General features: G+C 37.5%; 2 protein-coding genes across 3 annotated transcripts in view; one reads left to right on the forward strand and one right to left on the reverse strand.

The window, feature by feature from the left end:
- The first annotated feature begins 74 nt into the window (after positions 1-74).
- Positions 75-19,717, forward strand: MEIOC (meiosis specific with coiled-coil domain). Its single transcript, XM_006776872.2, has 8 exons — positions 75-140; positions 476-607; positions 5,143-5,300; positions 10,001-10,105; positions 11,173-13,042; positions 13,619-13,753; positions 17,047-17,227; positions 17,867-19,717. The coding sequence occupies exons 1-8, from the start codon at positions 75-77 to the stop codon at positions 18,094-18,096; spliced, it is 2,877 nt and encodes a 958-aa protein (XP_006776935.1). The 3' UTR covers positions 18,097-19,717.
- Positions 19,718-22,343: 2,626 nt separating this feature from the next.
- Positions 22,344-24,906, reverse strand: part of CCDC43 (coiled-coil domain containing 43) — an 8,571-nt gene continuing 6,008 nt past the window's right edge. Inside the window, exons 5-6 of one of the 2 annotated variants that reach the window (XM_015572533.1) lie at positions 24,519-24,613; positions 23,019-23,094 (exon numbers count right to left, since the gene is read on the reverse strand). In XM_015572533.1, the coding sequence (XP_015428019.1) occupies positions 24,521-24,613 (93 nt within the window). In that variant the 3' untranslated portion in view covers positions 23,019-23,094; positions 24,519-24,520. Of the gene's footprint in view, positions 23,095-24,518; positions 24,614-24,906 lie in introns of both variants that reach the window. The other variant, XM_006776873.2, reaches the window with a different exon arrangement.

Raw genomic sequence — 24,906 nt, forward strand, 5'->3', positions numbered from 1 at the left:
CCGGGCCTCGACGCCCCCCCCCTCACCCCGGTGCCCCAGGAGCTGCACCGAGTCCCAGAGGGGCTGGGGGTCCCATGGAGGTGAGAGGCGGACACCCCTGGCAGCTCCCTCACCCTCCAGGCCTAAGGGAGGGACTTGAGGTAACCGGTGGGGATGGTCAGGGTCTGGGTGGCGACCGGACTTGGAGGATGGCGACGGTGAGAAGAGGCTGAGGAGAGGGCGCGTCCGTAGACGCTGTTCTCTGAGGAGGTCGCCTCAGGGCGGGAGAGGGCAGGTAGCTTTTGAGGAACCTCGACGGGGCGCCCGGGCCGCCCCGGGACTCAAGCCCGGCCCGGCGTTATAGTGACCTCGCCGGGGATTCGGGATTAAGTGGGGCTGTTCGGGGAGCGGCCGAGGTGAACCGTAATGAGCCCTTTCAGCCCTGGCTTCGCCCTGCGTGATGTCTCTCTCTGGTTTCCTATCCCCGCTCGTGCAGCCCAAGGTGGCGTTCCGCGGAGGTGCGAATCGCTGCTGGAACCTCAGTGCGGACGCCAGCGGCCGACTAACGGATGTGTTCAGCGGCGTGATGTCCGGCTCCTCTTCCTTCTATGATTGCTACAAAGCGCAGGTGCATTCCTCCGCTCCGCCCTGTGTTAGAGGACGTATTCTAATCAGATTCATTCCCTGAGCCGATTCATTCGGGTGTTTAAACTGCCCCGAGCCTAAGACCAGAAAGCCATGACAATATTTCACAGACAGCGTTTGCAGAACACATGCTTTGCTTTGAAAACCGAGTTGAGGAATAAGATTTTTAACTGATCGTTCTTTTTGTTCGTCTTCGGTGGTGTCAGAAATGTACGAAAATACATATTGACTTAGTAAGACCTTAAAAATACTTTTCCCCTCAAGCATTTGTTGTAAGTCCGTACAAGCATACTTTTGATAATTTAAAGATGAAATTTTTGTCACTTCCTTATTCTCTGGCTTTCACGATGACCTTCTTACATTATATACTACCTTTTACCTCACTTAAAACATTTACATTTTGTTAGTCATATTACATTGGTCTTAGGCTAATGTAAGTCATTTCATTTGAAATCATTTAACCAGGACACCAGTGTTGATATTGTTATACTTTGAATTATAACAATATCCTGAAATAAGTTATTTAATCCACACATAGCCTTACAAAGTGTTATGCCCACTGTACAAATTGAGAAACTGAGGCTCAGAAAGCTTAATTTGTGTCCACAGTGACAAAGCCCAAGTGGAACCCAGGTCTTTTCACTGCCCAGACCAGCATTCCACTACTCTCTATAATGTTTACATCGCTACTAAAATGTACTTGAATTTATTTTTAGTTATTTTAAGTCTATCAAGGATATAAGTGGTAAATTTTGCAGTTACCTGGATCTAATTAATATGCCAACCCCAAGTATTTGCATATTTAATTTCTGTAAATGTTTTAACTGAAAGAACCCATATATTTAAAGTATAGTTATGTTTGAATTCACCACATTACTTTAGTTGCTTGTTTTATCCTGTAATATAAAATTTAAATCAATCTTTAAAAGATTTAATTTTTCTAATCTCAAAACTTATTTTAAAATGTGAAATGTACTTGAAAGAATTCCCAAAATGTATTTCATTTCCAGTGCTCTTTACCTCATTAGATATTTGAATATGAAAATGCTTTTTTTGTTTAAGCAACTATTTAAAAATGAACAGCCCTGGCCCATGCGCACAATGATTAGAGCAACGGCTTGTGCACCATAAGTTCGAGCAGGCCTGCGGGTTCTGCGATTGGATTGCCAGTCAAGGGCATGTACCTGGGTTGCAGGTTTGATCCCTACCCCTTGTGCTGGAGACAACCAATCCGTGCGTCTCTCTCACATCATGTCTCTCGCCCTCCCCCGTCCCTTTCACTCTCTGTATCAATGGAAAAATATCCTCCACGGGTGAAGATTTAAAAGATGGCCGAAACCGGTTTGGCTCAGTATAGAGCGTCGGCCTGCGGACTGAAAGGTCCCAGGTTCGATTCTGGTCAAGGGCATGTACCTGGGTTGCGGGCACATCCCCAGTAGGAGATGTGCAGCAGGCAGTTGATTGATGTCTCTCTCATCGATGTTTCTAACTCTCTATCTCTCTCCCTTCCTCTCTGTAAAAAATCAATAAAATATTATGGCACTTTGGATACTTCACACCTAAAAGAGAGTTAAGGTGGGCCTATAACAAAAACTTCAGAACTAAAGGAATGAAGTTATGAAAGGTTCTAAAGATAAAAGTTACTAACATCTAAAAAGATAGTTTTTAGTGGCACTCTTAGCAAAATGATTGTAAAATATTGGAGATTCTTGAAGATGGATAATTGGAAGGTATTTTCATATTTTATTATTAAAGTATAAACTCAGTATTGTATGTTTAAAATGTTTTCAATTTTATCTATAAAAACAAAAATTTAGGAATATAGGAATACTTTATGTCTTCTCTTTTTATGTAAATTTTTTTCAAATGGGTTTTTATTGATTTTAGAGAGAGAGAGAGGAAGGGAGAAAAGAGAGACAGAAAAATGATGAGAGAACCATTAATTGGCCTCCTGCAACAAGCCCTATTGGTGACCTCTGGGTTCATGGGGCATACTCAACCAACTGAGCCACACTGGCCAGAGCAATGTAAATTTTGATTAAGAGAATAAAAGCAGCCCTGGTTGCCCTTGCCAGTTGCTCAGTGATTAGACCATCCCTTTGGACTGAAGGGTCACGGGTTCGATTTCCAGTCAAGGGCAGTACCTCAGTTGCAGGTTCCCCAGCCCCAGTAGGGGCACATGGAGGAGACAACTAATCAGTGTTTCTTTTTCTCTCTCTCCTCCTCCTCCCTCCCACTCTCTCTAGAAATCAAAGGGAAAAATATCCTAAAATATATACTTGGGTGAGGATTAAGAAAAGGGGGAATAAAAGCAATTAGAAAAAAATTTTAGTCAGGATTATATTATTCTCTATAAGTATAGAGTGAACAAAAGGTTTAAAATTGTTTATATAGAAAATAATAAATAATAATAAAATAATAATAATAATACAAGAATAAACTCTGTTTCGCATACTCACGGTAGTAAACCTACATTTACCCCAGCTTGTATAAAAAAAATCATTTCTACTGTGTTATATCTGGATATTTGTAGTCATTATATTCAGGTTTTATTCCTTATTTGGAGAGTTAAAAATTGTGAACCTATACTTTCAGACTTCTTTAAAGAAGCATTTTCTAGAATAAAATGCATCTAAGTGTTTAATCTTTGCCCTAGCCAGTTAGGTTCAGTGGGTAGAACCTCGACCTGTGGATCAAAAGGTCCGGGTTTGATTCCATTCAAGGGCATGTACCTCGGTTGCAGGCTCCTCCGGGCTTGTGCAGGAGACAACCAATCAAAGTGTTTCTCTCACATCGTTATTTCTCTGTCTTTTCCTCTCTCTTTCACTCTCTCTAAAAATCAATGGAAAAATCTCCTCAGGTGAGGATTAATATATATATAATATTCAGTCTATAATACTATTTCAAGTATTTTAAATTATTTTTACTGCTCCTCAATAGTTTTTGGAAGGAGACAGGATTTTAAATAATTAAAATCTTAAAATTCAAACTTTCACCTTATTTACTCAGTTCATTATAGAATTCTTCATGCAAAAAAGAAAAACTCGCATTTTTTCTCCTAATTGTAATAATATCTTTAAATTTTCTGAAGACATCATAACATTTTATATATCATCTCATTTTTATAATATCTCTTAGAAATAAAAACGAGACTGAAAATTAAAGATACTGTTTTAAAATGCCCTAGAGCCAGTTGCTCAATAGGTAGAGCATTGGTCTGTGGACTGAAGGGTCCTGGGTTCAATTCCGTGTTCAGGAGGCAACCAATTGATGTGTGTCTCTCACATCTATGTTTTTCTGTCTCTGTCTCTACCCCTCCCTTCCACTCTCTCTAAAAATCACTGGGAAAATATGCTTGGGTGAGATTAACCAAAAATAAAATAAAATAAAGTGCCCTAGAATAAGAGTAAGAAGGCCTGGAGTTTGGGTTTTAGTTTTGTCACCTTGGGCTCAGTAACTTGTAGCCTCAGTTTTCACATTTTTTTATTTTAATAGAATACCCATGTCACAGGGTTGACTGAATACAAGAATGTATATGAAGTTTGTTTGAAATTCTATATAAATGTACATTAACTTTTTTTAACAGATTGGGAACAGTAAGACTTATAAATGATATGTGAAATATACAATTGCTAGTGTCCACATTATGTTCAACAAATTAAAACTGTAATAATTACAGGTGTTTTAGACTAGGTATAAGCAACAAGTACACCCAGGGGTCAGAGTAGATCTGCCAAGTGCCTATTGTGTGTGTGTGTGTGTGTGTGTATGTATGTGTGTGTGTGTGTGTGTGTGTGTGTGTTTTGTTTTGTTTTTTTAAAAAAACATTTATTGGAATACAGCTGTGTCCATTTGTTTCCATGTTGTCTGTCTATGGTTGTTTCCTTTTTTCTTTTTTTGTAACTCTCATCCACAGATATTGTTTTTCCCCATTGATTTTTAGAGAGATTGGGAGGGGGAGAGCGAGAGACAGACAGACAGCCCTGGGATCAAACCTGCAATCCAGGTACCTCTACTTGACCAGGAATTGAACCTGCAAACCAGCCAGAGCTATTTATGGTTGCTTAAAGAGACCTTAACAGTCAGCAAACCCTAGTATTTGTTATCTGGCTCTTTACAGAAAAAAATTTGCCAATCCCTAGTATAAAGTAAGCTTAAATAGCTAAGTCTAGATTTGATTTTGTCTCCCAACTCTTTCACATGTTATTTCCTCCTATTATTATATCACTAATATTCTGCAATGTAGTTTTTTTTAATATATTTTATTGGTTTTTTACAGAGAGGAAGGGAGAGGGATAGAGAGCTAGAAAACATCGATGAGAGAGAAACATAGATCAGCTGCCTCCTGCACACCCACTACTGGGGATGTGCCCGCAACCAAGGTACATGCCCCTGACCGGAATCGAACCTGAGACCCTTGAGTCTGCAGGCTGACGCTTTATCCACTGAGCCAAACCGGTTAGGACTGTAATATAGTTTTAATGTGTCTGATACATAAGCATTTCTTTAAAATTTCAGAGTGAAGACAATGTTGACCTAAGGCAGACCTATACTCCACTTTCTTCATCAACTGAATATGCAAGTTCTGTAGATTCTTCAATTTTCTATGCACCATGGTCTACTTATGGAGATGATATTAAGCAGCCTTCTAATTCTCAGATTAATGTAAAGAACAGGTAAATTAATAAATTGTATTTTTCAGGCTAAATGAAGTGTTTTTAAGTTTGATTACATGGGAACCCAATTGTATTAGTTCTTGGTTCCCTATATCAGCATTTAATTTTATGTTATTAATTTTTGTTATGGCATAATTTTATGTTTATAAAACTTTTAGGAAACTCTAAACTGGGCAGTTATTTATATATAATTTTAGCTTATTGCTGTTTTTTATTCATTAGTGGCAATCTTTAGTGACTAGATCTTAAGTTCCTCTTTTGAAAGATATATACATAAATTACAATTTTTAGATGTTTTTTATCCATTCTAAATGTTCAGTAATTTCTTCCTTCACAAGTACTCAATAAACAAGATTTTTATCCAACATAAGAGACTTTTAAATTTTTTTTATCCTCACCTGAGGATATGTTTATTGATTTTAGAGAGGAAGGAAAGACAGAGAGAGAAACATCCATGGGATTCCTACCAATGCACCCTGACTGGGAATCAAACCCAAAACCTAAGTATGTGCCTTACCCAGGAATAAAACCCTCAACCTTTTGATTTATGAGATGATGCTCCAGTCACTGAGCCACCTTGCCAGAGCTTAATTATTTTTCTATGCAATTCCACAAATAAGGGCCTACTCTGTGCCTGATTCTTTCCTACTGGAGATATTAGCATTAACATGGCAAATATTTATCCCTGCCTTTATACATTTTACAATACTGATGACAATGATAACTTGCCAGGCACTGCAAGTGTAGTGAGGTTAAAAAGAGAAAGCATAGGACAGTATAGGAGCCTAATACAAAAAGAAGCCTAGGGGGAGTGACATCTACCTTTATTTTAATTACATATAGGGGAGCAGTTGATAGAAGATGATGCATCTTTAGTTTAAGCAGAAAATAATTACTTTTTAAATCTTATTAATTAAACAATTATTAAATTTTTAAAATTTGTGGTAAGTTCTCTATAAAATAGTGATTTTATTAGATTATATAATGTATAATTCTATCAAAACAAATTTTTAACTTGATATGTGTTCATTTAAAAAATTAAAACTTTACAAAAATATATAAAGAAAATCAGAAATCCACCTTAACCCTGCCTTCACACCTCCCAATTAAAACTATTAATATTTTATTGTATATTACATTGAATATTTTTAGATATATACTAATACATTATTATATTGAAAGCTTTATATTGAATATTTGTGAAACAACATGATATAGGGGGAAAAGACCATTTGTTTAGCAAGTAAAAGTTCAGCAAGTCATAAATCCTTGCAAAATAGGTATTTTTTTTCTTTTTTTAATATATTTTTATTGATTTCAGAGAGGAAGGGAGAGGGAGAAAGACAAACACATCAATAATAAGAGAGAATCCTGGATCGGCTGCCTCCTGCACACCTCACACTGGGGATTGAGCCCTTGACCAGAATTGAACCCAGGATCCTTCGATCCATAGGCCGACGCTCTATCCACTGAGCCAAATATTTTAAAAAATATTTTTATTGATTTGAGATAGAGAGGAAGGGAGAGGGATAGAGAGATAGAAACATCAATGAGAGAGAAATATAATCCATCTGCTTCCTCCTTCACTCCCCCTACTGGGGATTAAGCCCTGACTGGGAATCAAACCAGTGACCTCTAATACAAGTTTCTTTTCTTAAATATATTTTTATTTATTTCAGAGAGGAAGGGAGAGGGAGAGATAGAAACATCAATGATGAGAGAGAATCATTGATTGGCCACCTCCTGCATGCCCCCTACTGGGGATAGCATCTCAGTCCGCAGGCTGACACTCTATAGGCAGCCGTGGGCAAACTACGGGCCCGTTTGAAATGAATAAAACTAAAAAAAAAAAAAAAAAAGACCGTATCCTTTTATGTAATGATGTTTCTTTTGAATTTATATTAGTTCACACAAACACTCCATCCATGCTTTTGTTCTGGCCCTCCGGTCCAGTTTAAGAACCCATTGTGGCCCTCGAGTCAAAAAGTTTGCCCACCCCTGACTCTATCCACTGAGCCAAACCAGCTAGGGCTAATACAAGTTTCTTTTCTTTTTCTTTTTAAATATATTTCACTGATTTTTTACGGAGAGGAAGGGAGAGGGGATAGAGAGTTAGAAACATCGATGAGAGAGAAACATTGATCAGCTGCCTCTTGCACACCTCCCACTGAGGATGTGCCCGAAACCAAGGTACATGCCCTTGGCTGGAATCGAACCTGTGACCCTTCAGTCCGCAGGCCGATGCTCTATCCACTGAGCCAAACCGGTTAGGGCAATACAAGTTTCTTAATATCTCAAATGATCATTCATTAAACAGCTGAATGATTACTAGTACTTGCCCATCTTATGTTATGAAGATGAATAAAATGTTTTGAGTGTTATGCAAATATAAGGTATTTTTATTTCTAAAATGCCCTAACAGCCGAAACCGGTTTGGCTCGGTGGATAGAGCGTCGGCCTGCAGACTGAAGGGTCCCAGGTTCGATTCCGGTCAAGGGCATGTACCTGGGTTGCGGGCACATCCCCAGTGGGGGGTATGCAGGAGGCAGCTGATCGATGTTTCTCTCTCATCGATGTTTCCGACTTTCTATCTCTCTCCCTTCCTCTCTGTGAAAAATCAATAAAATATATTAAAAAAAAATAAAATAAAATAAAATGCCCTAACACTATTAAATGTTAGAAACAAAATATGAGAAAACAAGAAGTTACAATTTAAAAAAAAACAACATATTACTTCTAGGAACAAATTACCCAAAATCCATAGAAGGTAAAAAGGCACAAATTTTTCATTTACTTACGGTTTTTACATTTCTGTATTATTTAGACAATGTTAGTCACCAGGTAGCATTTCAGGTACATGGAACTCCATTCACCTCTTTGGTAAGGACTTAGAGATAGCCCACAAGTCTGTTACACTTAAGGGACAACTGCAATAGTGCTGTGGTATCTAAGATGATCATATCACATTTTACTTTATAATCCAATCCTATATAATAAAACCCTAATATGCAAATTGACCGAACAGCAGAACGACTGGTCACTACGATGCACACTGACCACCAAGGGGCAAACATCTGCCCTCCAAGAGGGAGGCAACCAACAGGCAGCAGCGGTAGTGATTGGGGGGCAGGGCTGGCTGGTGGGTACCCCACCAGTTGCCTCCAGCAAACCTGCAAACCCGCAAACTGGCAGTCAGACATCCCCTGAGGGTGCAGGCTGGGCTGAGGGACACACACACACACACACACACACACGCGCGCGCGCGCCATGCACAAATTTTGTGCACCAGGCCTCTAGTCTACACTAATAAAAGAGAAAAATGGTAATTGGCGTACGACGCTATCCTTTTCATTGGCTAATCAGGGCTATATGCAAATTAACTGCCAACTCAGATGGCAGTTAACTGACAACAAAGATGGCGGTTAATTTGCATATGTAGGCACAATGCAGGGAGGCAAAAGGGAAAGCAGGAAGAAGCCCCCTGCCACTGACAGTGATCGGAAACCCAGGGGGGAGCTAAGAGCTAAGGCCGCTTTGGCCCTCCCCCCCAGCCATGATCGGAGAATCAGGCGCCTTTGCCGCCCTGGCCAGTGATAGCAGGAAGTAGGGGTGGAGCCAGCGATGGGAGCTGGGCATGGTTGAAGCTGGCAGTCCCGGGAGTTAGGGGTTCCTTGCCTGGGCCTAAAGCGGAGCCCACGATCGCGGGGCCGCTGCCACTGCGGGTCCCCGCTGCCTGGGCCAGACGCCTCGGCCAGAGGCGTTAGGCCTGGGCAGGGGCGGAGCCTGCAACCGCGGGGAGCTGGGGGTCCCCTGCCCAGGCCTGACACCTCTGCCGGAGGCCTCAGGCCTGGTCAAGGGGCCAATCTGGTGATTGGTGATCGGAGGGTAATGAGGGTCAACTCCTCTGCCTGAGGCATCAGGCCTGGGATGGGGGCTGGGGGTCCCCTGCCCAGGCCTGACACCTCTGCCGGAGGCCTCAGGCCTGGTCAAGGGGCCAATCTGGTGATTGGTGATCGGAGGGTAATGAGGGTCAACTCCTCTGCCTGAGGCATCAGGCCTGGGATGGGGGCTGGGGGTCCCCTGCCCAGGCCTGATGCCTGGGCCAGAGGCATCAGGCCTGGGCAAGGGGCCGATCCTGCGATTGGAGGGGGATGGGGGTCAACGCCTGAGGGCTCCCAGTATGTGAGAGGGGGCAGGCTGGGCTGAGGGACACTCCCACCCACCCACACACCCAGTGCACGAATTTCGTGCACCGGGCCCCTAGTATTTAGTATAAAAAGACAAAAATCAAGCAACAGGTTCACATGGTTTTCAAATTTCAAATGAAGAATCTGAGTGTTGATGGGAGGATGTATAATAGGATTTGATATGCTTTCAGGAGCAGCCACAGTACAGTATCAAGCATCTTAAGTCAGAGATTTATATTTTGGTCACCTAAAATGAATTGTGTTTTGGAGAAATAAGAGGTAAGCATACATTATAACTAGACAGGATTTGAAATGAAGGAGAGATATTTATGTAACATAGTAAGCTAAAGTGGAAATTATTCTTGAGTTCTTGTTCCTTCTTTATTTGAAATTACAGTATAGATTCAATCCAAATATTTTATAGAAAATAATGGTAAGATAAATCTAGAAATAGAAATCAATATATTGTATTTCAGTGTGAGTAAAATAATTTGTCATGTAATTTTTTTTTAGGATTCAAACAGAAAGAAATGACTATGGCAGTGAAACAGACTTATATGGACTTGTATCTAACATTTTAGAAGAACAAGATAAGTCACAGCCATATTTTGCTGATGGGTTAGTATATCATATAAGCTATACATTAATTATATAGTGAGCTTTTACATTCATATACAGGATGGTGCAAAAGTAGATTTACAGTTGTGAGTACATGTAACATGGTTTATTCTTGCTATTATTAATTATTGCATTATCTTCCATGCAAACAACTGTAAACCTGTATACTAGATTATCCTATTAACTTTTATTTTTAGTTAATAGAGGATCACCTGAGAGTAGACATCTTAATTCAAATACTTGTTTTTAGAAGTCTTGATTTTGCCGAAATCGTTGCATACAATTAAAAGTTTCAATCTAAGGTTTAATTTGTGATTAAGAACTTTCATTTGGAAAATTATTCTTGCATAATTCAGAGCTATTTTCCTTGAGTTCATGAACTAAAGTGTAGCTTAAAGAGTATAAATTCCAAGGAGAATATATAGATATAGAATAAAGCTAGCGTTTCTCCTGTGCAGAAATACATATGGGTTTTATTCATTTGGTAAAAAATTTTTAAATATACAGTGTTTTGTTTGGGTGTTAAAGTCTTATAGGTAATAAATGCTTTATTTCATAAATAGGGAAGTATGCAGCACATATGTAACCAAATAAAATACTTTAATTTCAATAATAGTTTCAACAAAACACATCTTTTTTTGTTGAAAAAATTGTGGTCAACAACACTTTTTGTATTATGTAATAACCTAATTAAAGGAAAAACTTAACTTTTTTAAAATTGTTTTATTGCTTAAAATATTACAAAGAGGATTACATATGTCTCCTTTTTTTCCTGCCAAAGTTAAGGAAAAACTTAACTTTGTTTTCTGTTTATTATAGATAAAATATTATGTAAGACTATGCAGTCATCAGCCTCAAGCCTTAGTTAATGCCTCTTTAAAAAGTATAATGAACACATAAGAGAATTATTTAAATGTAATGGTAGCGTATAAGACAAAGTTGAAAAGGATTAGAGAACGGGGAGGTGGGTGAGATAAATGTTATTGAAAACCTTTCCTACCTTTTCTACTAAGGACATAAAATCTTTTAAAGCCTAAGTTGTAATTAAATATATTTACTTGTTCTAGGACCTGCTCCTCCAATTTAAAGTCAGTTTGGCCAGTGAACACAAGCAGATTTGCAGATCACCATGACCTGTTAACAGAAACCAAAAGGCCAATAGATACAGCCATCTCTCAGCAAGCTTTTTATTCTGGTGAATCTGTGTCAGCAGTGGAAAAGCAATACCTGCATAATAGTAATCTCACACCACAACAAAAAATAGATGAACTTTATCATGGATTTACTGGTTTAGACCTTGAAGAACAATGGATGTACCCCTCACGAAGTGATCATTCTAATTGTTATAATATTCAGACAAATGATACCGCTAAGACAACATTCCAAGAATATCCATTTGTCAAAAACTGTTTTACACCACAAGCTGGCCTCTCTGAGGTCATGAAAGAATCAGGACCTGATACTTACCCTTATGGAAGAGAGAAAATGTGTGTTAAAAGTCTTGAAGCGCCATTACAGCAGAAAAGGGCAGAGATATTTCTTTCCCAGTTTAATAGATACAATGAAAATGCAGATTATTGTAGATATCCAGAATATGCTCATCCTAATAAGGCTAAACTTACTAAGTGTTCAAATTTTAGTGTCCAAGATAGTAAAAAATTAGCCAATGGCACACCTGAAACACCAACTGTAGAAGCAGACAGCTACACAAAGTTATTTCAGGTTAAACCAACAAATCAGAAAAAAATGGAAGAGACAATACCTGACCAGCAGAATTTCACATTTCCAAAAACTACACCACACCTGACAGAAAAACAGTTTGCAAAGGAAGCAGCATTCACTGCTGACTTTGGCTTAAAATCAGAATATGGACTAAAACCTCATACAGTTTGTCCAGCTAATAATGATTTCACTAATGTCTCAGAAAAGCAACAGTTCGCTAAAGCTGACCCCCCAAATTCTGAGTATTTTAAATCAGTGACTTTATTGTCAAACTCAGCAACATCTTCAGGAGGTATCAACTTAAATAGGCCAACTTGGATGAATGTCCACACAAAAAGTAATGTTCCTATTCCTTATCGAAATCAAGGTAACTTGATGAAATTAAATAGTCATTTAAGTGCAGCTTCAAAAGGTTCTAACCATTCTTCAGATTTTCCCCAACTATCATCCACAAATTTAACTCCAAATAGCAATATGTTTCAGAAGTATTGCCAAGAAAACCCTTCAACATTTTCTAGTTTTGATTTCAATTATAATAGTGCAGAAAGAATTCAACCTGTCAATCACATGGAAGGACTGACAAAGACTGCAGAAGAAAATCTCTTTGAATTGGTTACCGATAAAAAAATAAAGCAGCCAAATGGATTTTGCGATAATTACTCAGTTCAGCAGTATGGGATCATTGAAAATGTAAACAAACATAATTTTCAAACTAAGCCTCAGAGTGGACATTATGATTCTGAGGAAGGTCCAAAGCATTTAGATGCATTATCTCAAAATACTTATCAAGATTTGTTGGAGGCACAGGGTCATTTTAATAGCCACAGACAGGGAAGTGGAGACAGCAATATTAATAGCCGTGTGAATCGCACACAGGCGTCATGTTTTTCTAATTATATGATGGGAGATGTAAGGCATAATCAGAGTTTTCAACAACTTGGTTCAAATGGGTTTCCCCTAAGATCCACTCACCCATTTGGCCATTCGGTTGTTCCACTCTTGGATTCCTATGATTTGTTTTCTTATGATGACTTAAGCCATTTATACCCTTATTTTAATGAGATGATGTATGGTGATAATTCCTTTTCTGGTTTTGTGCCAACTTTCGGATTTCAAAGACCAATTAAAACCCGTAGTGGACCAGCCAGTGAACTTCATATTCGTCTAGAAGAATGCTATGAACAATGGAGAGCACTAGAAAAAGAGAGAAAAAAGGTAACACAAAGCTATCCAGTTAGGAGAAACATAATATGTCCCCTACATCATCTTTTGTTTACCTTAGTGTGCTTTGAGTACTTGCTTTATTTCTAAGCTAAATTCTTCTCTAATGGGCAATATTTGTTAAATCCATGACTATAAGGAATTAAGTGATTTAAAGTCAAAAAGCTGGTGTTGGGAGGAATGGAGACATCTGTAATAGTGTCACCAATAAAAATAAAGTTTAAAATAAATATGTAAAGAATAAAAAACTAAAAAAGAATTGTTACTTATGTAAAGTTTATTTTGCCAATGAAGTAGACTTTTTCCCTAATGGGTTAAAAGTTAATTTCTTTTTTTTTTTAAGTTAATTTCTTTTAATTTTTAAAGTATTAAACTGTTGGAGTCTCCAGGTATTTTATTTGTATTAAGTATGACAGAAAAATACTGTGGTTTGTATTTGCTGCCTTTTGATACCAAAACAATTATTTAAAGGAGTAATTTTCAATCTATTGCTTAGGCCTAAGAAAAAATATTACCATTGAATCATATTTGGAAAATACTTCATCTAAAAATTACATAATTTTTTTACAGACTGAATTGGCCCTTGCCAAGAATTACCCAGGAAAAAAAGTATCCAGTACTAACAATACTCCAATTCCAAGGCTGACTTCCAACCCATCTAGAGTTGATCGCTTAATTGTGGATGAACTTCGAGAACAAGCCAGGGTAAGCTATAAAAACTTCCCAATAGCGGACTTTTAAATTGCTGGATAAATTCTTAAAACATTTCAGTAAGTTAGAATTCTAAAGGATTTTTAAATCACACTTATGTGTAACTCTTTGAAGTATATTCTTTTCCATGTTTGGTCCTAGAACTGATTAATATTTAGAAAAGGGGAAATAGCCCCACTCAATTATTTAAAGCTAGGTTTAATAACTTAAATGGTTCCTCTTCAAACCCAAATTGGCAGTGGAGCTAATCAACAGAAAGAATTTTTTTAAAGCAAAACCATTTTGAATATTATTTATAGGGAAAGTCCCATTTCTTGGTCACAAACATTTGTTTTCTAGTGTGATGAGCAAGCTGTGCTTGCATTATACAGGATGGTAAATAGGGAATTACCATATTTGATTTCTTAACCCTGTATTCTTGTTATTCAACAAATAAGTGTGCACAGTAGTGTATTAAATACTGATAAACTGATGTATGTAGGTATGCATACTTTTATAAAACAGCCTTTTTTGTGGAAAGTAGTATGTCACTTCAAATAAAATGTAGCCCTAACCGGTTTGGCTCAGTGGATAGAGCGTTGGCCTGCGTACTGAAGGGTCCCAGGTTCGATTTCAGTCAAGGGAATGTATGTTGGTTGAAGGCATATCCTCAGTGGGGGATGTGCAGGAGGCAGCTGATCAATGTTTCTCTCTCATCAATGTTTCTAGATCCCTATCCTTCAACCTTCCTCTCTATAAAATATCAATAAAATATATTAAAAACAAAACAATAAAATGTTGTATAAAATACTGATATTAAGTCCTTTTGTAATTTAAGAAATTATTGTTCCTGCCCTAACCAGTTTGGCTCAGTGGATAGAGCGTCGGCCTGCGGCCTCAAGGGTCGCAGGTTCAATTCCGGTCAAGGGCATGTACCTTGGTTGCAGGCACATACCCAGTAGGGAGTGTGCAGGAAGCAGCTGATCGATGTTTCTCTCTCATCGATGTTTCTAACTCTCTATCCCTCTCCCTTTCTCTCTGTAAAAAAAATCAATAAAATATATTTTTTTAAAAAAAGAAATTATTGTTCCTATTATCTCTTGTAATTTCAGGATTTTCTAATCAATTTTAATAGAGTAAGGTAAAATTTTTTCTTTTTTATATTCCTCTCTTAAAAAGTCTTAGCTTTCTAAGTAAAATCTGATGAAGATTCCTGAGAAAAAGCATGCAGTGAAATAGGGTGCTTTTATGATTGAGTGAAAGCCACTTTAGGAATTAGAAAAATCAACATAAGTCTGTTTTATTAAACATCAGTTTCTTACTTTGTACCATGCTGTCTTAAAAATATAGATATGAACTATTTCAGTGGAAAATATTGACTTTACCTAGCTTTCAGCCTGGGTCAGTTGAGATTCATCAAATTTGTAAATTTGTACAATGGAATTTATCAATGTGTATAGTCAAATACTGAGATGGATTACAGCCAGATGTTATGTTAATGAAAACTTCAGTCTCTTATTATATTTTCTTAATACCATTCCAAGACTCCTTTTTCTCAGTAATACATGTCTCAGCAATAAATCAAAGGATTGCAAACTGTGGATGTTAGGAAATATACTTTTACCAGTTTTTTTAAAAAAAAATTTTTATTGATTTCAGAGAGGAAGGGAGAGGGAGAGAGAAACATCAATAATGAGAGAGAATCATTGATTGGCTGCCTCCTGCACGCCCCCACTGGGGATTGAGCCCGCAACCCAGGCATATGCCCTTGACCGCAATTGAACCCAGGAGCCTTCAGTCCCCAGGCTGATGCTCCAACCACTAAGCCAAACCAGCTAGGGCTTACCAGCTTTGGTAATGTGTCACAATAAGTTATAAGGTTATGTCTATAGCTGCCATAATTTTTTTAATCTATATTTAGCAACATTAGGTCAATAATATATAAAGGGGAAAATGTTTTCACATGTACTATTTTCTAGTATGCTAGTTTTATAAAATTCTGAAAAGAAATCTTTTAAAAGTTTATTAAAAATCACCGGTGCAAATTTCTTTTTTACACTTATCACTTATTCAAAATGATTGTCTTGTTTGAAAAATATGTAATTGAAAGTTCATTGGAATATTTGATAATGGTTTTTTTCCTGTTATCGTCCCTTCAAGGATCTAGCTGGTTGTACAAGTGGGAGGAAAATATTTAGTACCTGTGTACACTTTCTCTATGAGCCTAAACTCCTATTTCAAACTTGATATGAATGTGAGTGTAGAGGCGTTGATTCAGATGCCTTCAGCTTCTTGAGAGGTATTTTACTACTCTTTCCAATCACTGAACACCAAGTGCTTATGTGAATTTTAAAGAGTTTTTAAATTGATTTTTGGAAAGAGGAAGGGAGAGGGAGAGAAACATCGACTGGCTGCCTCCTCCATGCCCCCCACCGAGATCAAACCTGCAATCCTGGGCTTGTGCCCTGACTGGAAAACAAACTTGTAATCCTTTGGTGCAAAGGACAACACCCAACCAACTGAGCCACACTGGTCAGGGCAATTTTAAATCATTTAGTTCCCAAGGGCAATTACTCAAAAAGTTCTCTTTCCTTACACCTTCCAAGGTTAGAATTTGGGAAACAAGTTAGGAATATGAAACATACTCCCCTTACTGATCTAATATACCAGTGCCCTTTTAAAAGTGTAATTAACCAGAAGATTGAGAGATTTCCTATTTTTTCTTAGCAGCTCTGATAATTATAGGATTTTTTTTTATTATTTCAATATAATTTAAGTCAACATTTTCTGGATTATGGATTCTTTAAAACTCTCACTAGCTCAGTATCATTATCTGAATGTTTCTGATTTCCAAAAGGAAAACACTAGAGGCCCACAAAGGACTTGCTGAAGTGAGGATTAATCAGTCTAGGATTTCTCCCTTTTAGCTTATTTTTTTCCCCTTTAGATTATAGTATCTCCTAATAACACTATTTGCCAAAAACAGTGTTTTGGCATTGTTATATTTGCCCTTTACTGTTAATGACATGGGAACATATGAATGTTTGACTTTTCCATTGTTGTTTATTCCCATCAATTGATTACCTAAAAGCTTTTAGAATTAACAAATACAAGTAGGTACAAAAGACAGACTTTCCATCTTTGTTACCCCCAACATGGTATCAGGACACAATAGGCATTCAATTATTTATTGAATGAATATTATTACTCTCATGTCTATTCTGCTTTTTTGAAGATTTGTTTTTACTTAAGTTAATGACAGGCAATGTGGTTACATGCCTTATCAAAATTTAAAATCTTTCCCTCAGGTTGTAACTTTACTAGGCAAGATGGAACGTCTTCGAAGCTCTCCCCTTCATGCCAATATCTCTACTGCTCTTGATAGACACTTGGAATCCATTCACATTGTACAGTCACGTAGAAAGGATGAAATTGTTAATGCTTCAAATCGTCAAAAGCAAGGAGTTCCTAGATGCCAAGATGACAGAGGTACAAATATTAATGCATATTATTTTGATAAGGCAATGAGATAGTTTGAATGTTAATAAAATCAGATTCTAAGGTTAAAACGTCAGAATTCTAAAATTTACACTTATCTAAAGAATAAATTGGTAAAGGTGCCCACATAATCTAGTCCAAAAGTACCTTGATCTGTTTTGTTAACTTGATCCACTTATAATTCCATCAAAGTCTGTGTTCCACCCAAAGCATAGTCATCATACAAGGCAGAATAAAATGTCAACACTTTTAAGTACATATTAAGTCAAGAACTTTAATTTAGTCAATACCTACCCACCCTTCTTTTATAAAAATTAATAGAGGCCCAGTGCATAAAATTTATGCATGGGTAGGGTCCCTAGGCCTGGCCGGTGATCAGGGCCAATTGGGGCCTTCCAGCTGCTGGCTGGGGCCATCCTTCATTCTGCACCACCACCCCTGGTGGTCAGTGCAAGTCATAGCAAGCGATCGAACTCATGGTTGACCTCCCTAGGGGATCCTTTGCATATTAGCCTTTTAAATATATATAGATGATGTTTGATCATTTAGTAGCTCAGCGCTGGGCTTTAAGAGGTAAGGGAAACTTTAAAGGTAGCTAATGTGAACTGACTCTAAATGTTTCTTTTACAGATGTTTTTGCCCTTGCTGCAGCAATTAAAGAGATGTGTGTGGCTACCCGGAAGGCACGCACTACACTGTGGTGTGCACTGCAGATGACCTTGCCTAAAACAGCCAATACAACTGGCCAAACAGATGTGGAAAAGGCTTTACAAGATACAGTAAACTGTGAAGATAAAGTCCATGAAAGCATAAATAGTAGCAATCCAATGAATCAGAGAGGTGACGCAAACAAACATTAAGGAAATGCCAGCAGAAAGAATAAAAAGCTGATAAGTAAATGTATCAAGACATGCTCAACAATTGTAATGAACTTGTCAAACTTGAAAATTTCAATGCATTTTTTCAGATTTAGAGTTTAATACCTTAATGAAGTCTAGCTTCAATTTAAAAATCTATTTGGAATGAATCAGATATAGTTTAAAGTGAACTCAAAGGGAACATTGGACTACTCAGAGTTCTGAGTAGTCGAAGATAAGTTTAAGCAAATTAAATATTTCCTAACAGCTAAAGTATTGCTTAAACCTATTCTGCAGTGCAGGTAAATGCAAATGTGAAATTCTTCTAGAAGATAAGTTCCATTTAGGTCTGCCTTAGTAAGTATAATTCCAAATAATGAATCTAAATGACTGTAACCCAATTATGGCTACAGTCTAGTAACCAAGACAAGTTTTGATTGTGATTTAAAAGTGTTTTCCTTACAAAACTGGATAATACCTAGGAAACAAAGGAAAACAAGAATCAACCCAATATTCATGTAAATTTTTAATATTTTAACTACTACCATATTTATAATTTGAAATCTTAATGCCTAAGTATATGGAGGGAAATGCATCTGATTCTCCTAAATTAGTGATAAAAGTGCCAGTGTAAAAACCATGCAAGTTACTGAATATAAAATCTGTTCAAATCATTTGTGTATATTCTTAAAATTTAATTATACTATCAATTATTAAATATTTCCAATTTTAAAGTATTTACATTGAATCGAAACAAAACAGTTCCTTTATCTGGATCTTTTAGATTTGATGCACAGTAACTAAAATAATGACTATTGTTTTAATACCCTTAGTTGCTGCCTTTTATGAGGGTATCACGAAGTTTTAAAATGTATTTTTTAAGGTTAGCCTTTAACTAGTTTAGTTTGCAATTGGTTAGTGTCTATTTTGTGTAGTTGTGTTCATTAGTTTGCTTCTGTATTTTTTAAGAGCTCTTGAAAGCTTGGCTTTTTCTGTTTCTCATCACTTAATATCTTCGTATGGAACCCAAGTAATTTATTCATTAATATGAAATGTTGATATTATGTGACTCAGATCTTGGGTTTTAACATTTCTAGCATGAGTTAAACTATGATATAATGTACTGATGAAATTTAATTGAACTATCCTTGACTAGAAACACTGATGTTTTAAATGTTGGTGTTTTTCCTAGTTTTAGAAATCCTGGTATAAAAAGAGTGTAATCACACCACATAAATTTTCTTTAGATGATGTGCGGAAGAAACTGATTGAGAGAATTCAGGAGTAACTGTGGGGAGAAACATTTTGATCACTGATATGCCTTAGAACTACCAAATTAATTACATTGAAGGTAGTCAAATAAAATAGATCACCCCACCACAGTCACTGCATAGGAGGTGGTTAAGTTTGACATAAGACATGTTGGATGTTATAACAAATATTGTACTAATTTAGTCTCTCAGGAAAAGAAAATAAATTATTTTGTTGAAAATATTTGGTTTCATTTTTTACATTTGTATTAGTTTATAACAAAGAGTCACTCATGTCAGAATACCAAATTTCAGCCCTGGCTGGTTTGGCTCAGTGGATAGAGCATCCAACTGCAGACTGAAGAGTCCCGGGTTCGATTCCAGTCAAGGGTACATGTCTGGGTTTCATGCTCAATCCCCAGTAGGGGGCGTCCAGGAGGCAGCCAATCAATGATTCTCATCATTGATGTTTCTATCTCTCTTTTCCTCTCCCTTCCTCTCTGAAATCAATAAAAATATATATTTTTTAAAAACACCAAATTTCATTTAACTGATAAAAACTGGTTTTAAGTTTTCAATTTCATTACAATTAACACATAAGTAAAAATGTTGGTAGACTCCCTAACTTGTTTGGCTCAGTGGATAAGGGTGTCGGCCTGCAGACTCAAGGGTCCCAGGTTCGATTCCAGTCAAGGGCATGTACCTTGGTTGCAGGCACATCCCCAGTAGGGGGTGTGCAGGAGGCAGCTGATTGATGTTTCTCTCATCGATGCTTCTAACTCTCTATCCCTCTCCCTTCCTCTGTAAAAAATCAATAAAATGTATTTTTTAAAAATGTTGGTAGACAAACCAATATCATTCAGATTATCTTTTAATCTAACCTTACCTCCTTCAAGATGAAACTTCGGCTCCCACTTTATGCTGATCCAGGCAAACTAGGGTAAAAATTCTGGGGAAGCTTTGACATGATAGTGGTCAAAATGAAACATTAGTCCATTAACAAAAACCAAACATAAAAATTCTTTGAAATTTCATTAATCATGTCACCCTGTAGATAATTCTCAAATTATTGGATGTCCCTTTCTATGGTATACCTGCTAATGGATGGCTCTTATGTATTGTATTTCTGAATTACAACCTATGAAAACTTTATAAACTTAATATCACACAAGACTTGTAGTGAAACTGGTAAAATTGATGCTCCCATCATTTCTAATCCAAAAGAATTTGGCATATACTCAAAATTTTTTAAAAATTAGAAGCATAGAAGCATAGAACAGACTGTTGAACCTCAAAGGGAAGGTGAGGAAGGGTAGGTGGGTGGGAAGAGATCAACCAAAGAACTTGTATGCAGATATGCATAACCCATGGACACAGACAATAGGGTGGTAAAGGCCTGGGGTAGGGGATAGGGATAAGCTAGAAGGGGTCAATGAGGGAAAAGGGGGGACCTATGAATATTTTCAACAATAAAGATTTTTTAAAAATAGGAAAAGTACTTTTTATAAAAGTGAGTGAAAACTACCTTGAATTATATGAGTGTTTTTCCCATTTGAATGGGAATTATTACTGAAATCCCAAATGTGGCTTTAAAGTATCAATCATACCATGTGATATTGTTTAAAATTTGTCTTTTGCAATATTGAACACTTTAGATGGAAAGGATTGTTAGCACTTGAGTTAAATGAATAAACTTAAAGCCTAATGAGCTAAAAAAAATAAGCCTAATGAGCTGATCTTTTTTTTTTTCTGTTTAAACATTAGTTCAAGTGTACACTTAACATACATTGAGCCAAAAGACATTAATGGGTTCCAAAAATTGCCAGCCCTGGGGTTCTAATCAAAAACCATGGAAGCTTATGCTTAACTCCACACAAAGAACCCAAAAAACAACATGCCATGGTCTAAATGGGCTTGTGCCATACCACTTTAAAAGAGCAGATATGAGCTAGCAAACAACTAAAGGACTGGCCATGCAGCCAAACACCACTGGTCATAAACACCAAACTAATGCATACATAATAGCATCCCACAAGAAAGAATTAACTGATGCTATAGCAGATTGAAACAAATACCCCTCAGGGGTCCATGATATAACCCAACTCTGATCCAGAGACCCAATCAAGGTGAGAATCAACCAAAAATAAGGATTTACTAAATTAAAATACACGCTATCTGTAAACACAGGCTATTGCTGCTGCCACATAAAGCTCTAAGCCAATTTACTGACTTTCCAAAACACAAGGTAATCTTTCTGATCTCCTAATACCCAACCTCACAGAAAGGAAAACTGAGGCAGAGAATTTATGGATTTCAGGAAGTTCTACTTGTAGAAGTTATTAGGGCTAAGCATAAAGTAAAATTCAACACATTCCTAAGCACAGAATTCATCTCCATAGGGAGCTGAAAAGAATCAGAATAAATCAGAAGACACTGATTTAAATAAAGTTTATTTTTTTAAAGGTTATTTAATTTTGCGGATGCCACGGTTATAGGAGTGTATAGTGGTAACACATCTTTTCCTTAACCATGCTTTTTACCTTCTGCACAAAGGTAAAAACTTTTGTTAATCTCAATGGTATAAAACAGAGGTCAGCAAACTTTTTCTCCAAAGGTTCAGATAGCAAATATTTTAGGCTTTACAAGCCACATAAGGTCTCAGTCATATATTCTTTATCACCCCTTTAAACATAAAATCCATTGTTAGCTTGCACCATACAAAAACAGATTAGACCAAATTTGTCTTGCAGGCAGTAATTTGCTGACCCCTGGTATAAAATATCTTTGTTTTGTTGGAGAAATTGCTCTCTTCAGACTTCTTGACAGTCTTGCCTGAAGGAGAAAGGCCTGATTCTATCTCTACTAGCAATCAAGAGGAATCTAGCTAACAATGATATCCTTGCACACAATACTGACACACCCTTCTTAAAATCACATCCTAGAGGAAAATTACAACTATTATTACTTTAAAAAGATACTTCCTTTCCTCCCATAGGGTACTTTTTTTTTAATTCTCAAATCTAGAACATCCATCAAATAATTTCTTCTCATTTTCCTAGTTTGTTGCCATGCAACATAAAGTCTGACTCTTCATTAGCTTTCTATTTGAGTCTTAAAACAATACATTTAGGAGTGAATAGTACTTCTGAAGCAATTTACACTCCCACATTTCATCTCAGGGAAGGAGTGGTCATGATTCTGCTCCTTCAGGATAAAAACTGTAACTGTCAACTTTCTGAATATTCCTGCTAGTTTATCCAAGGTGAGGGAAGACTTTTGAAAGTGGCCAAAAGGAGCACAGCACTTCGGTACTAAAATAGAAAGGTTGCCCCCACTCCAGATCTTTGGTACTGATAACTACAACAATCTGAATACCCACCACAGAAACATGGCACATTTTGTAATTAGAAGTGCTTGTGATTTTCCTTTTGACCATGTAAACAAAAGGGGAAATGCCTTGAGAAACCACTCTGCAATGTTCTCATTTCTCTTAAATTACTCATGTGCACAACCAGCTCTCCCTTTGATCAGTTCACGAGGAGAAAGCAGAGCGTTGACCAAGGTTATCGCTTTCGCTCCCCTTTTTGTGTCCTTTTCTTTTCCTTGTCCTTGCGCTCCTGCTTGGCCAGTTTGTCCTTTTCCCTCTGCAGCTTGTCCTGTTCCTTCTTCCTTTGGGACTCATCTCGAAGCGAGTCGCGCTCCAGTTTTCGGGCATTGAGGACATCTTCCACGTTGGTATTTCGGAACAGAACTACAATGAGTTAAGGGATTAGGGCAGAGGTCACACAGGCCCAGCTACTGCTCTCTCTCTTCATTCTTGCTGTTTACTCTATATGCTGAGTCTTGAATACTTTCTACCTATTCCTAGTTGTTGTTGTTGTTTTTAATCCTTGTTTATCTTTGGTCTAATGGGAAACCCTACAACTATCGTTACAAAAGTTAAAAAACTAACCCTCAGAATAAAAATCTATTTCAGCCCTAGCCGGTTTGGCTCAGTGGATAGAGTGTCGGCCTGTGGACTGAAGGGTCCTGGGTTCAATTCCAACCAAGGGCACATGCCCGGGTTGTGGGCTCTATCTCCAGTGTGGGGCATGCAGGAGGCAGCCAATCAACGATTCTCTCTTACCATTGATGTTTCTATCTCTCTCTCCCTCTCCCTTCCTTTCTGAAATTAATAAAGAAATATATATTTTGTAAAAATCTATTTCAGACTTAAATATTTTATGAAAATAAAATTTCATTCTAGAGTAAGTATCTATATCATTCAATGGCAGAATATTGTTGTGGTATCTATGCTAGTTTTAGTGAACAGAGTATTAATATAGATGGCAAAATTATTATGTACTTAGCACTGTTAAAATGCTTGAAGAGTAAAATAAGTTGTTTAATCTTATTATATCAATTTGTTTTCCTAGATCACTAAAGCATTAATGAAACCATGTTCTATTAACCACAAACTCTGAATTTATAAAATAGTAAATTTAGCCACAGTTAGAAAATACCCAGCCAAAAACTTTTTTTTTTAAATATATTTTATTGATTTTTCACAGAGAGGAAGGGAGAGAGATAGAGAGTTAGAAACATCGATGAGAGAGAAACATCGATCAGCTGCCTCCTGCACATCTCCCACTGGGGATGTGCCCGCAACCCAGGTACATGCCCTTGACCGGAATCGAACCTGGGACCTTTCAGTCCGCAGGCCAACGCTCTATCCACCGAGCCAAACCGGTTTCGGCCCCAGCCAAAAACTTTACCCTTCATTTCTTATGACTTTAAAAACATAACCTGTTACTACCAGACAAGCTCTTCTCTACTCTTAAAACATAACTTTTTCTGCCCTAACCAGTGTGGATCCATGTTTAGAGTGTTGGCCCGTGCACTGAAGGGTCTTGGGTTCGATTCCCAGTCAAGGGCACATACCTAGGTTGCAGGTTCGATCCCCAGCCCTGGTGGGGGCACATGCAGGAGGCAACCAACTGATGTGTCTCTCTCACATCAATTTTTTCTCTCCCTCTGTCTACCCACTACTCCTTTCCACTCTCTCTAAAATCAATGGAGAAAATATCCACGGGTGAGGGTTAACCGAAAAAACAAAACCTTTTCTGCTTCAGTGCTTTAAAGTAAATGTCTCCCTAAATTACCCAGGTCCCCCAGATAATCCACCATATTTCTCACCTTTATGAAGGGGGATTTCTAAATCCACGATCTCTGGGAAGCTTCTTGTAAGTGATTCTGCTCTTAGGGGCTTTCCTTAGCACATATGTCTCAATCTGTCCATATCAGGTTGGGGAAAGTAGGTTAACAATTGTAATACTAATAAATAATAAAGAATAAACTCTGCCGAACCGGTTTGGCTCAGTGGATAGAGCGTCGGCCTGCGGACTCAGGGGTCCCAGGTTTGATTCCGGTCAAGGGCATGTACCTTGGTTGCGCGGGCACGTCCCCACTGGGGGGAGTGCAGGAGGCAACTGATCGATCTCTCTCATCGATGTTTCTAACTCTCTTCCCTCTCCCTTCTTCTCTGTAAAAAATCAATAAAATATATTAAACAAAAAAAGATAGA

This window comes from Myotis davidii, unplaced genomic scaffold (assembly GCF_000327345.1).
Source record: "Myotis davidii unplaced genomic scaffold, ASM32734v1 scaffold109, whole genome shotgun sequence".
In the NCBI taxonomy this organism is placed as follows: Eukaryota; Metazoa; Chordata; class Mammalia; order Chiroptera; family Vespertilionidae; genus Myotis; species Myotis davidii.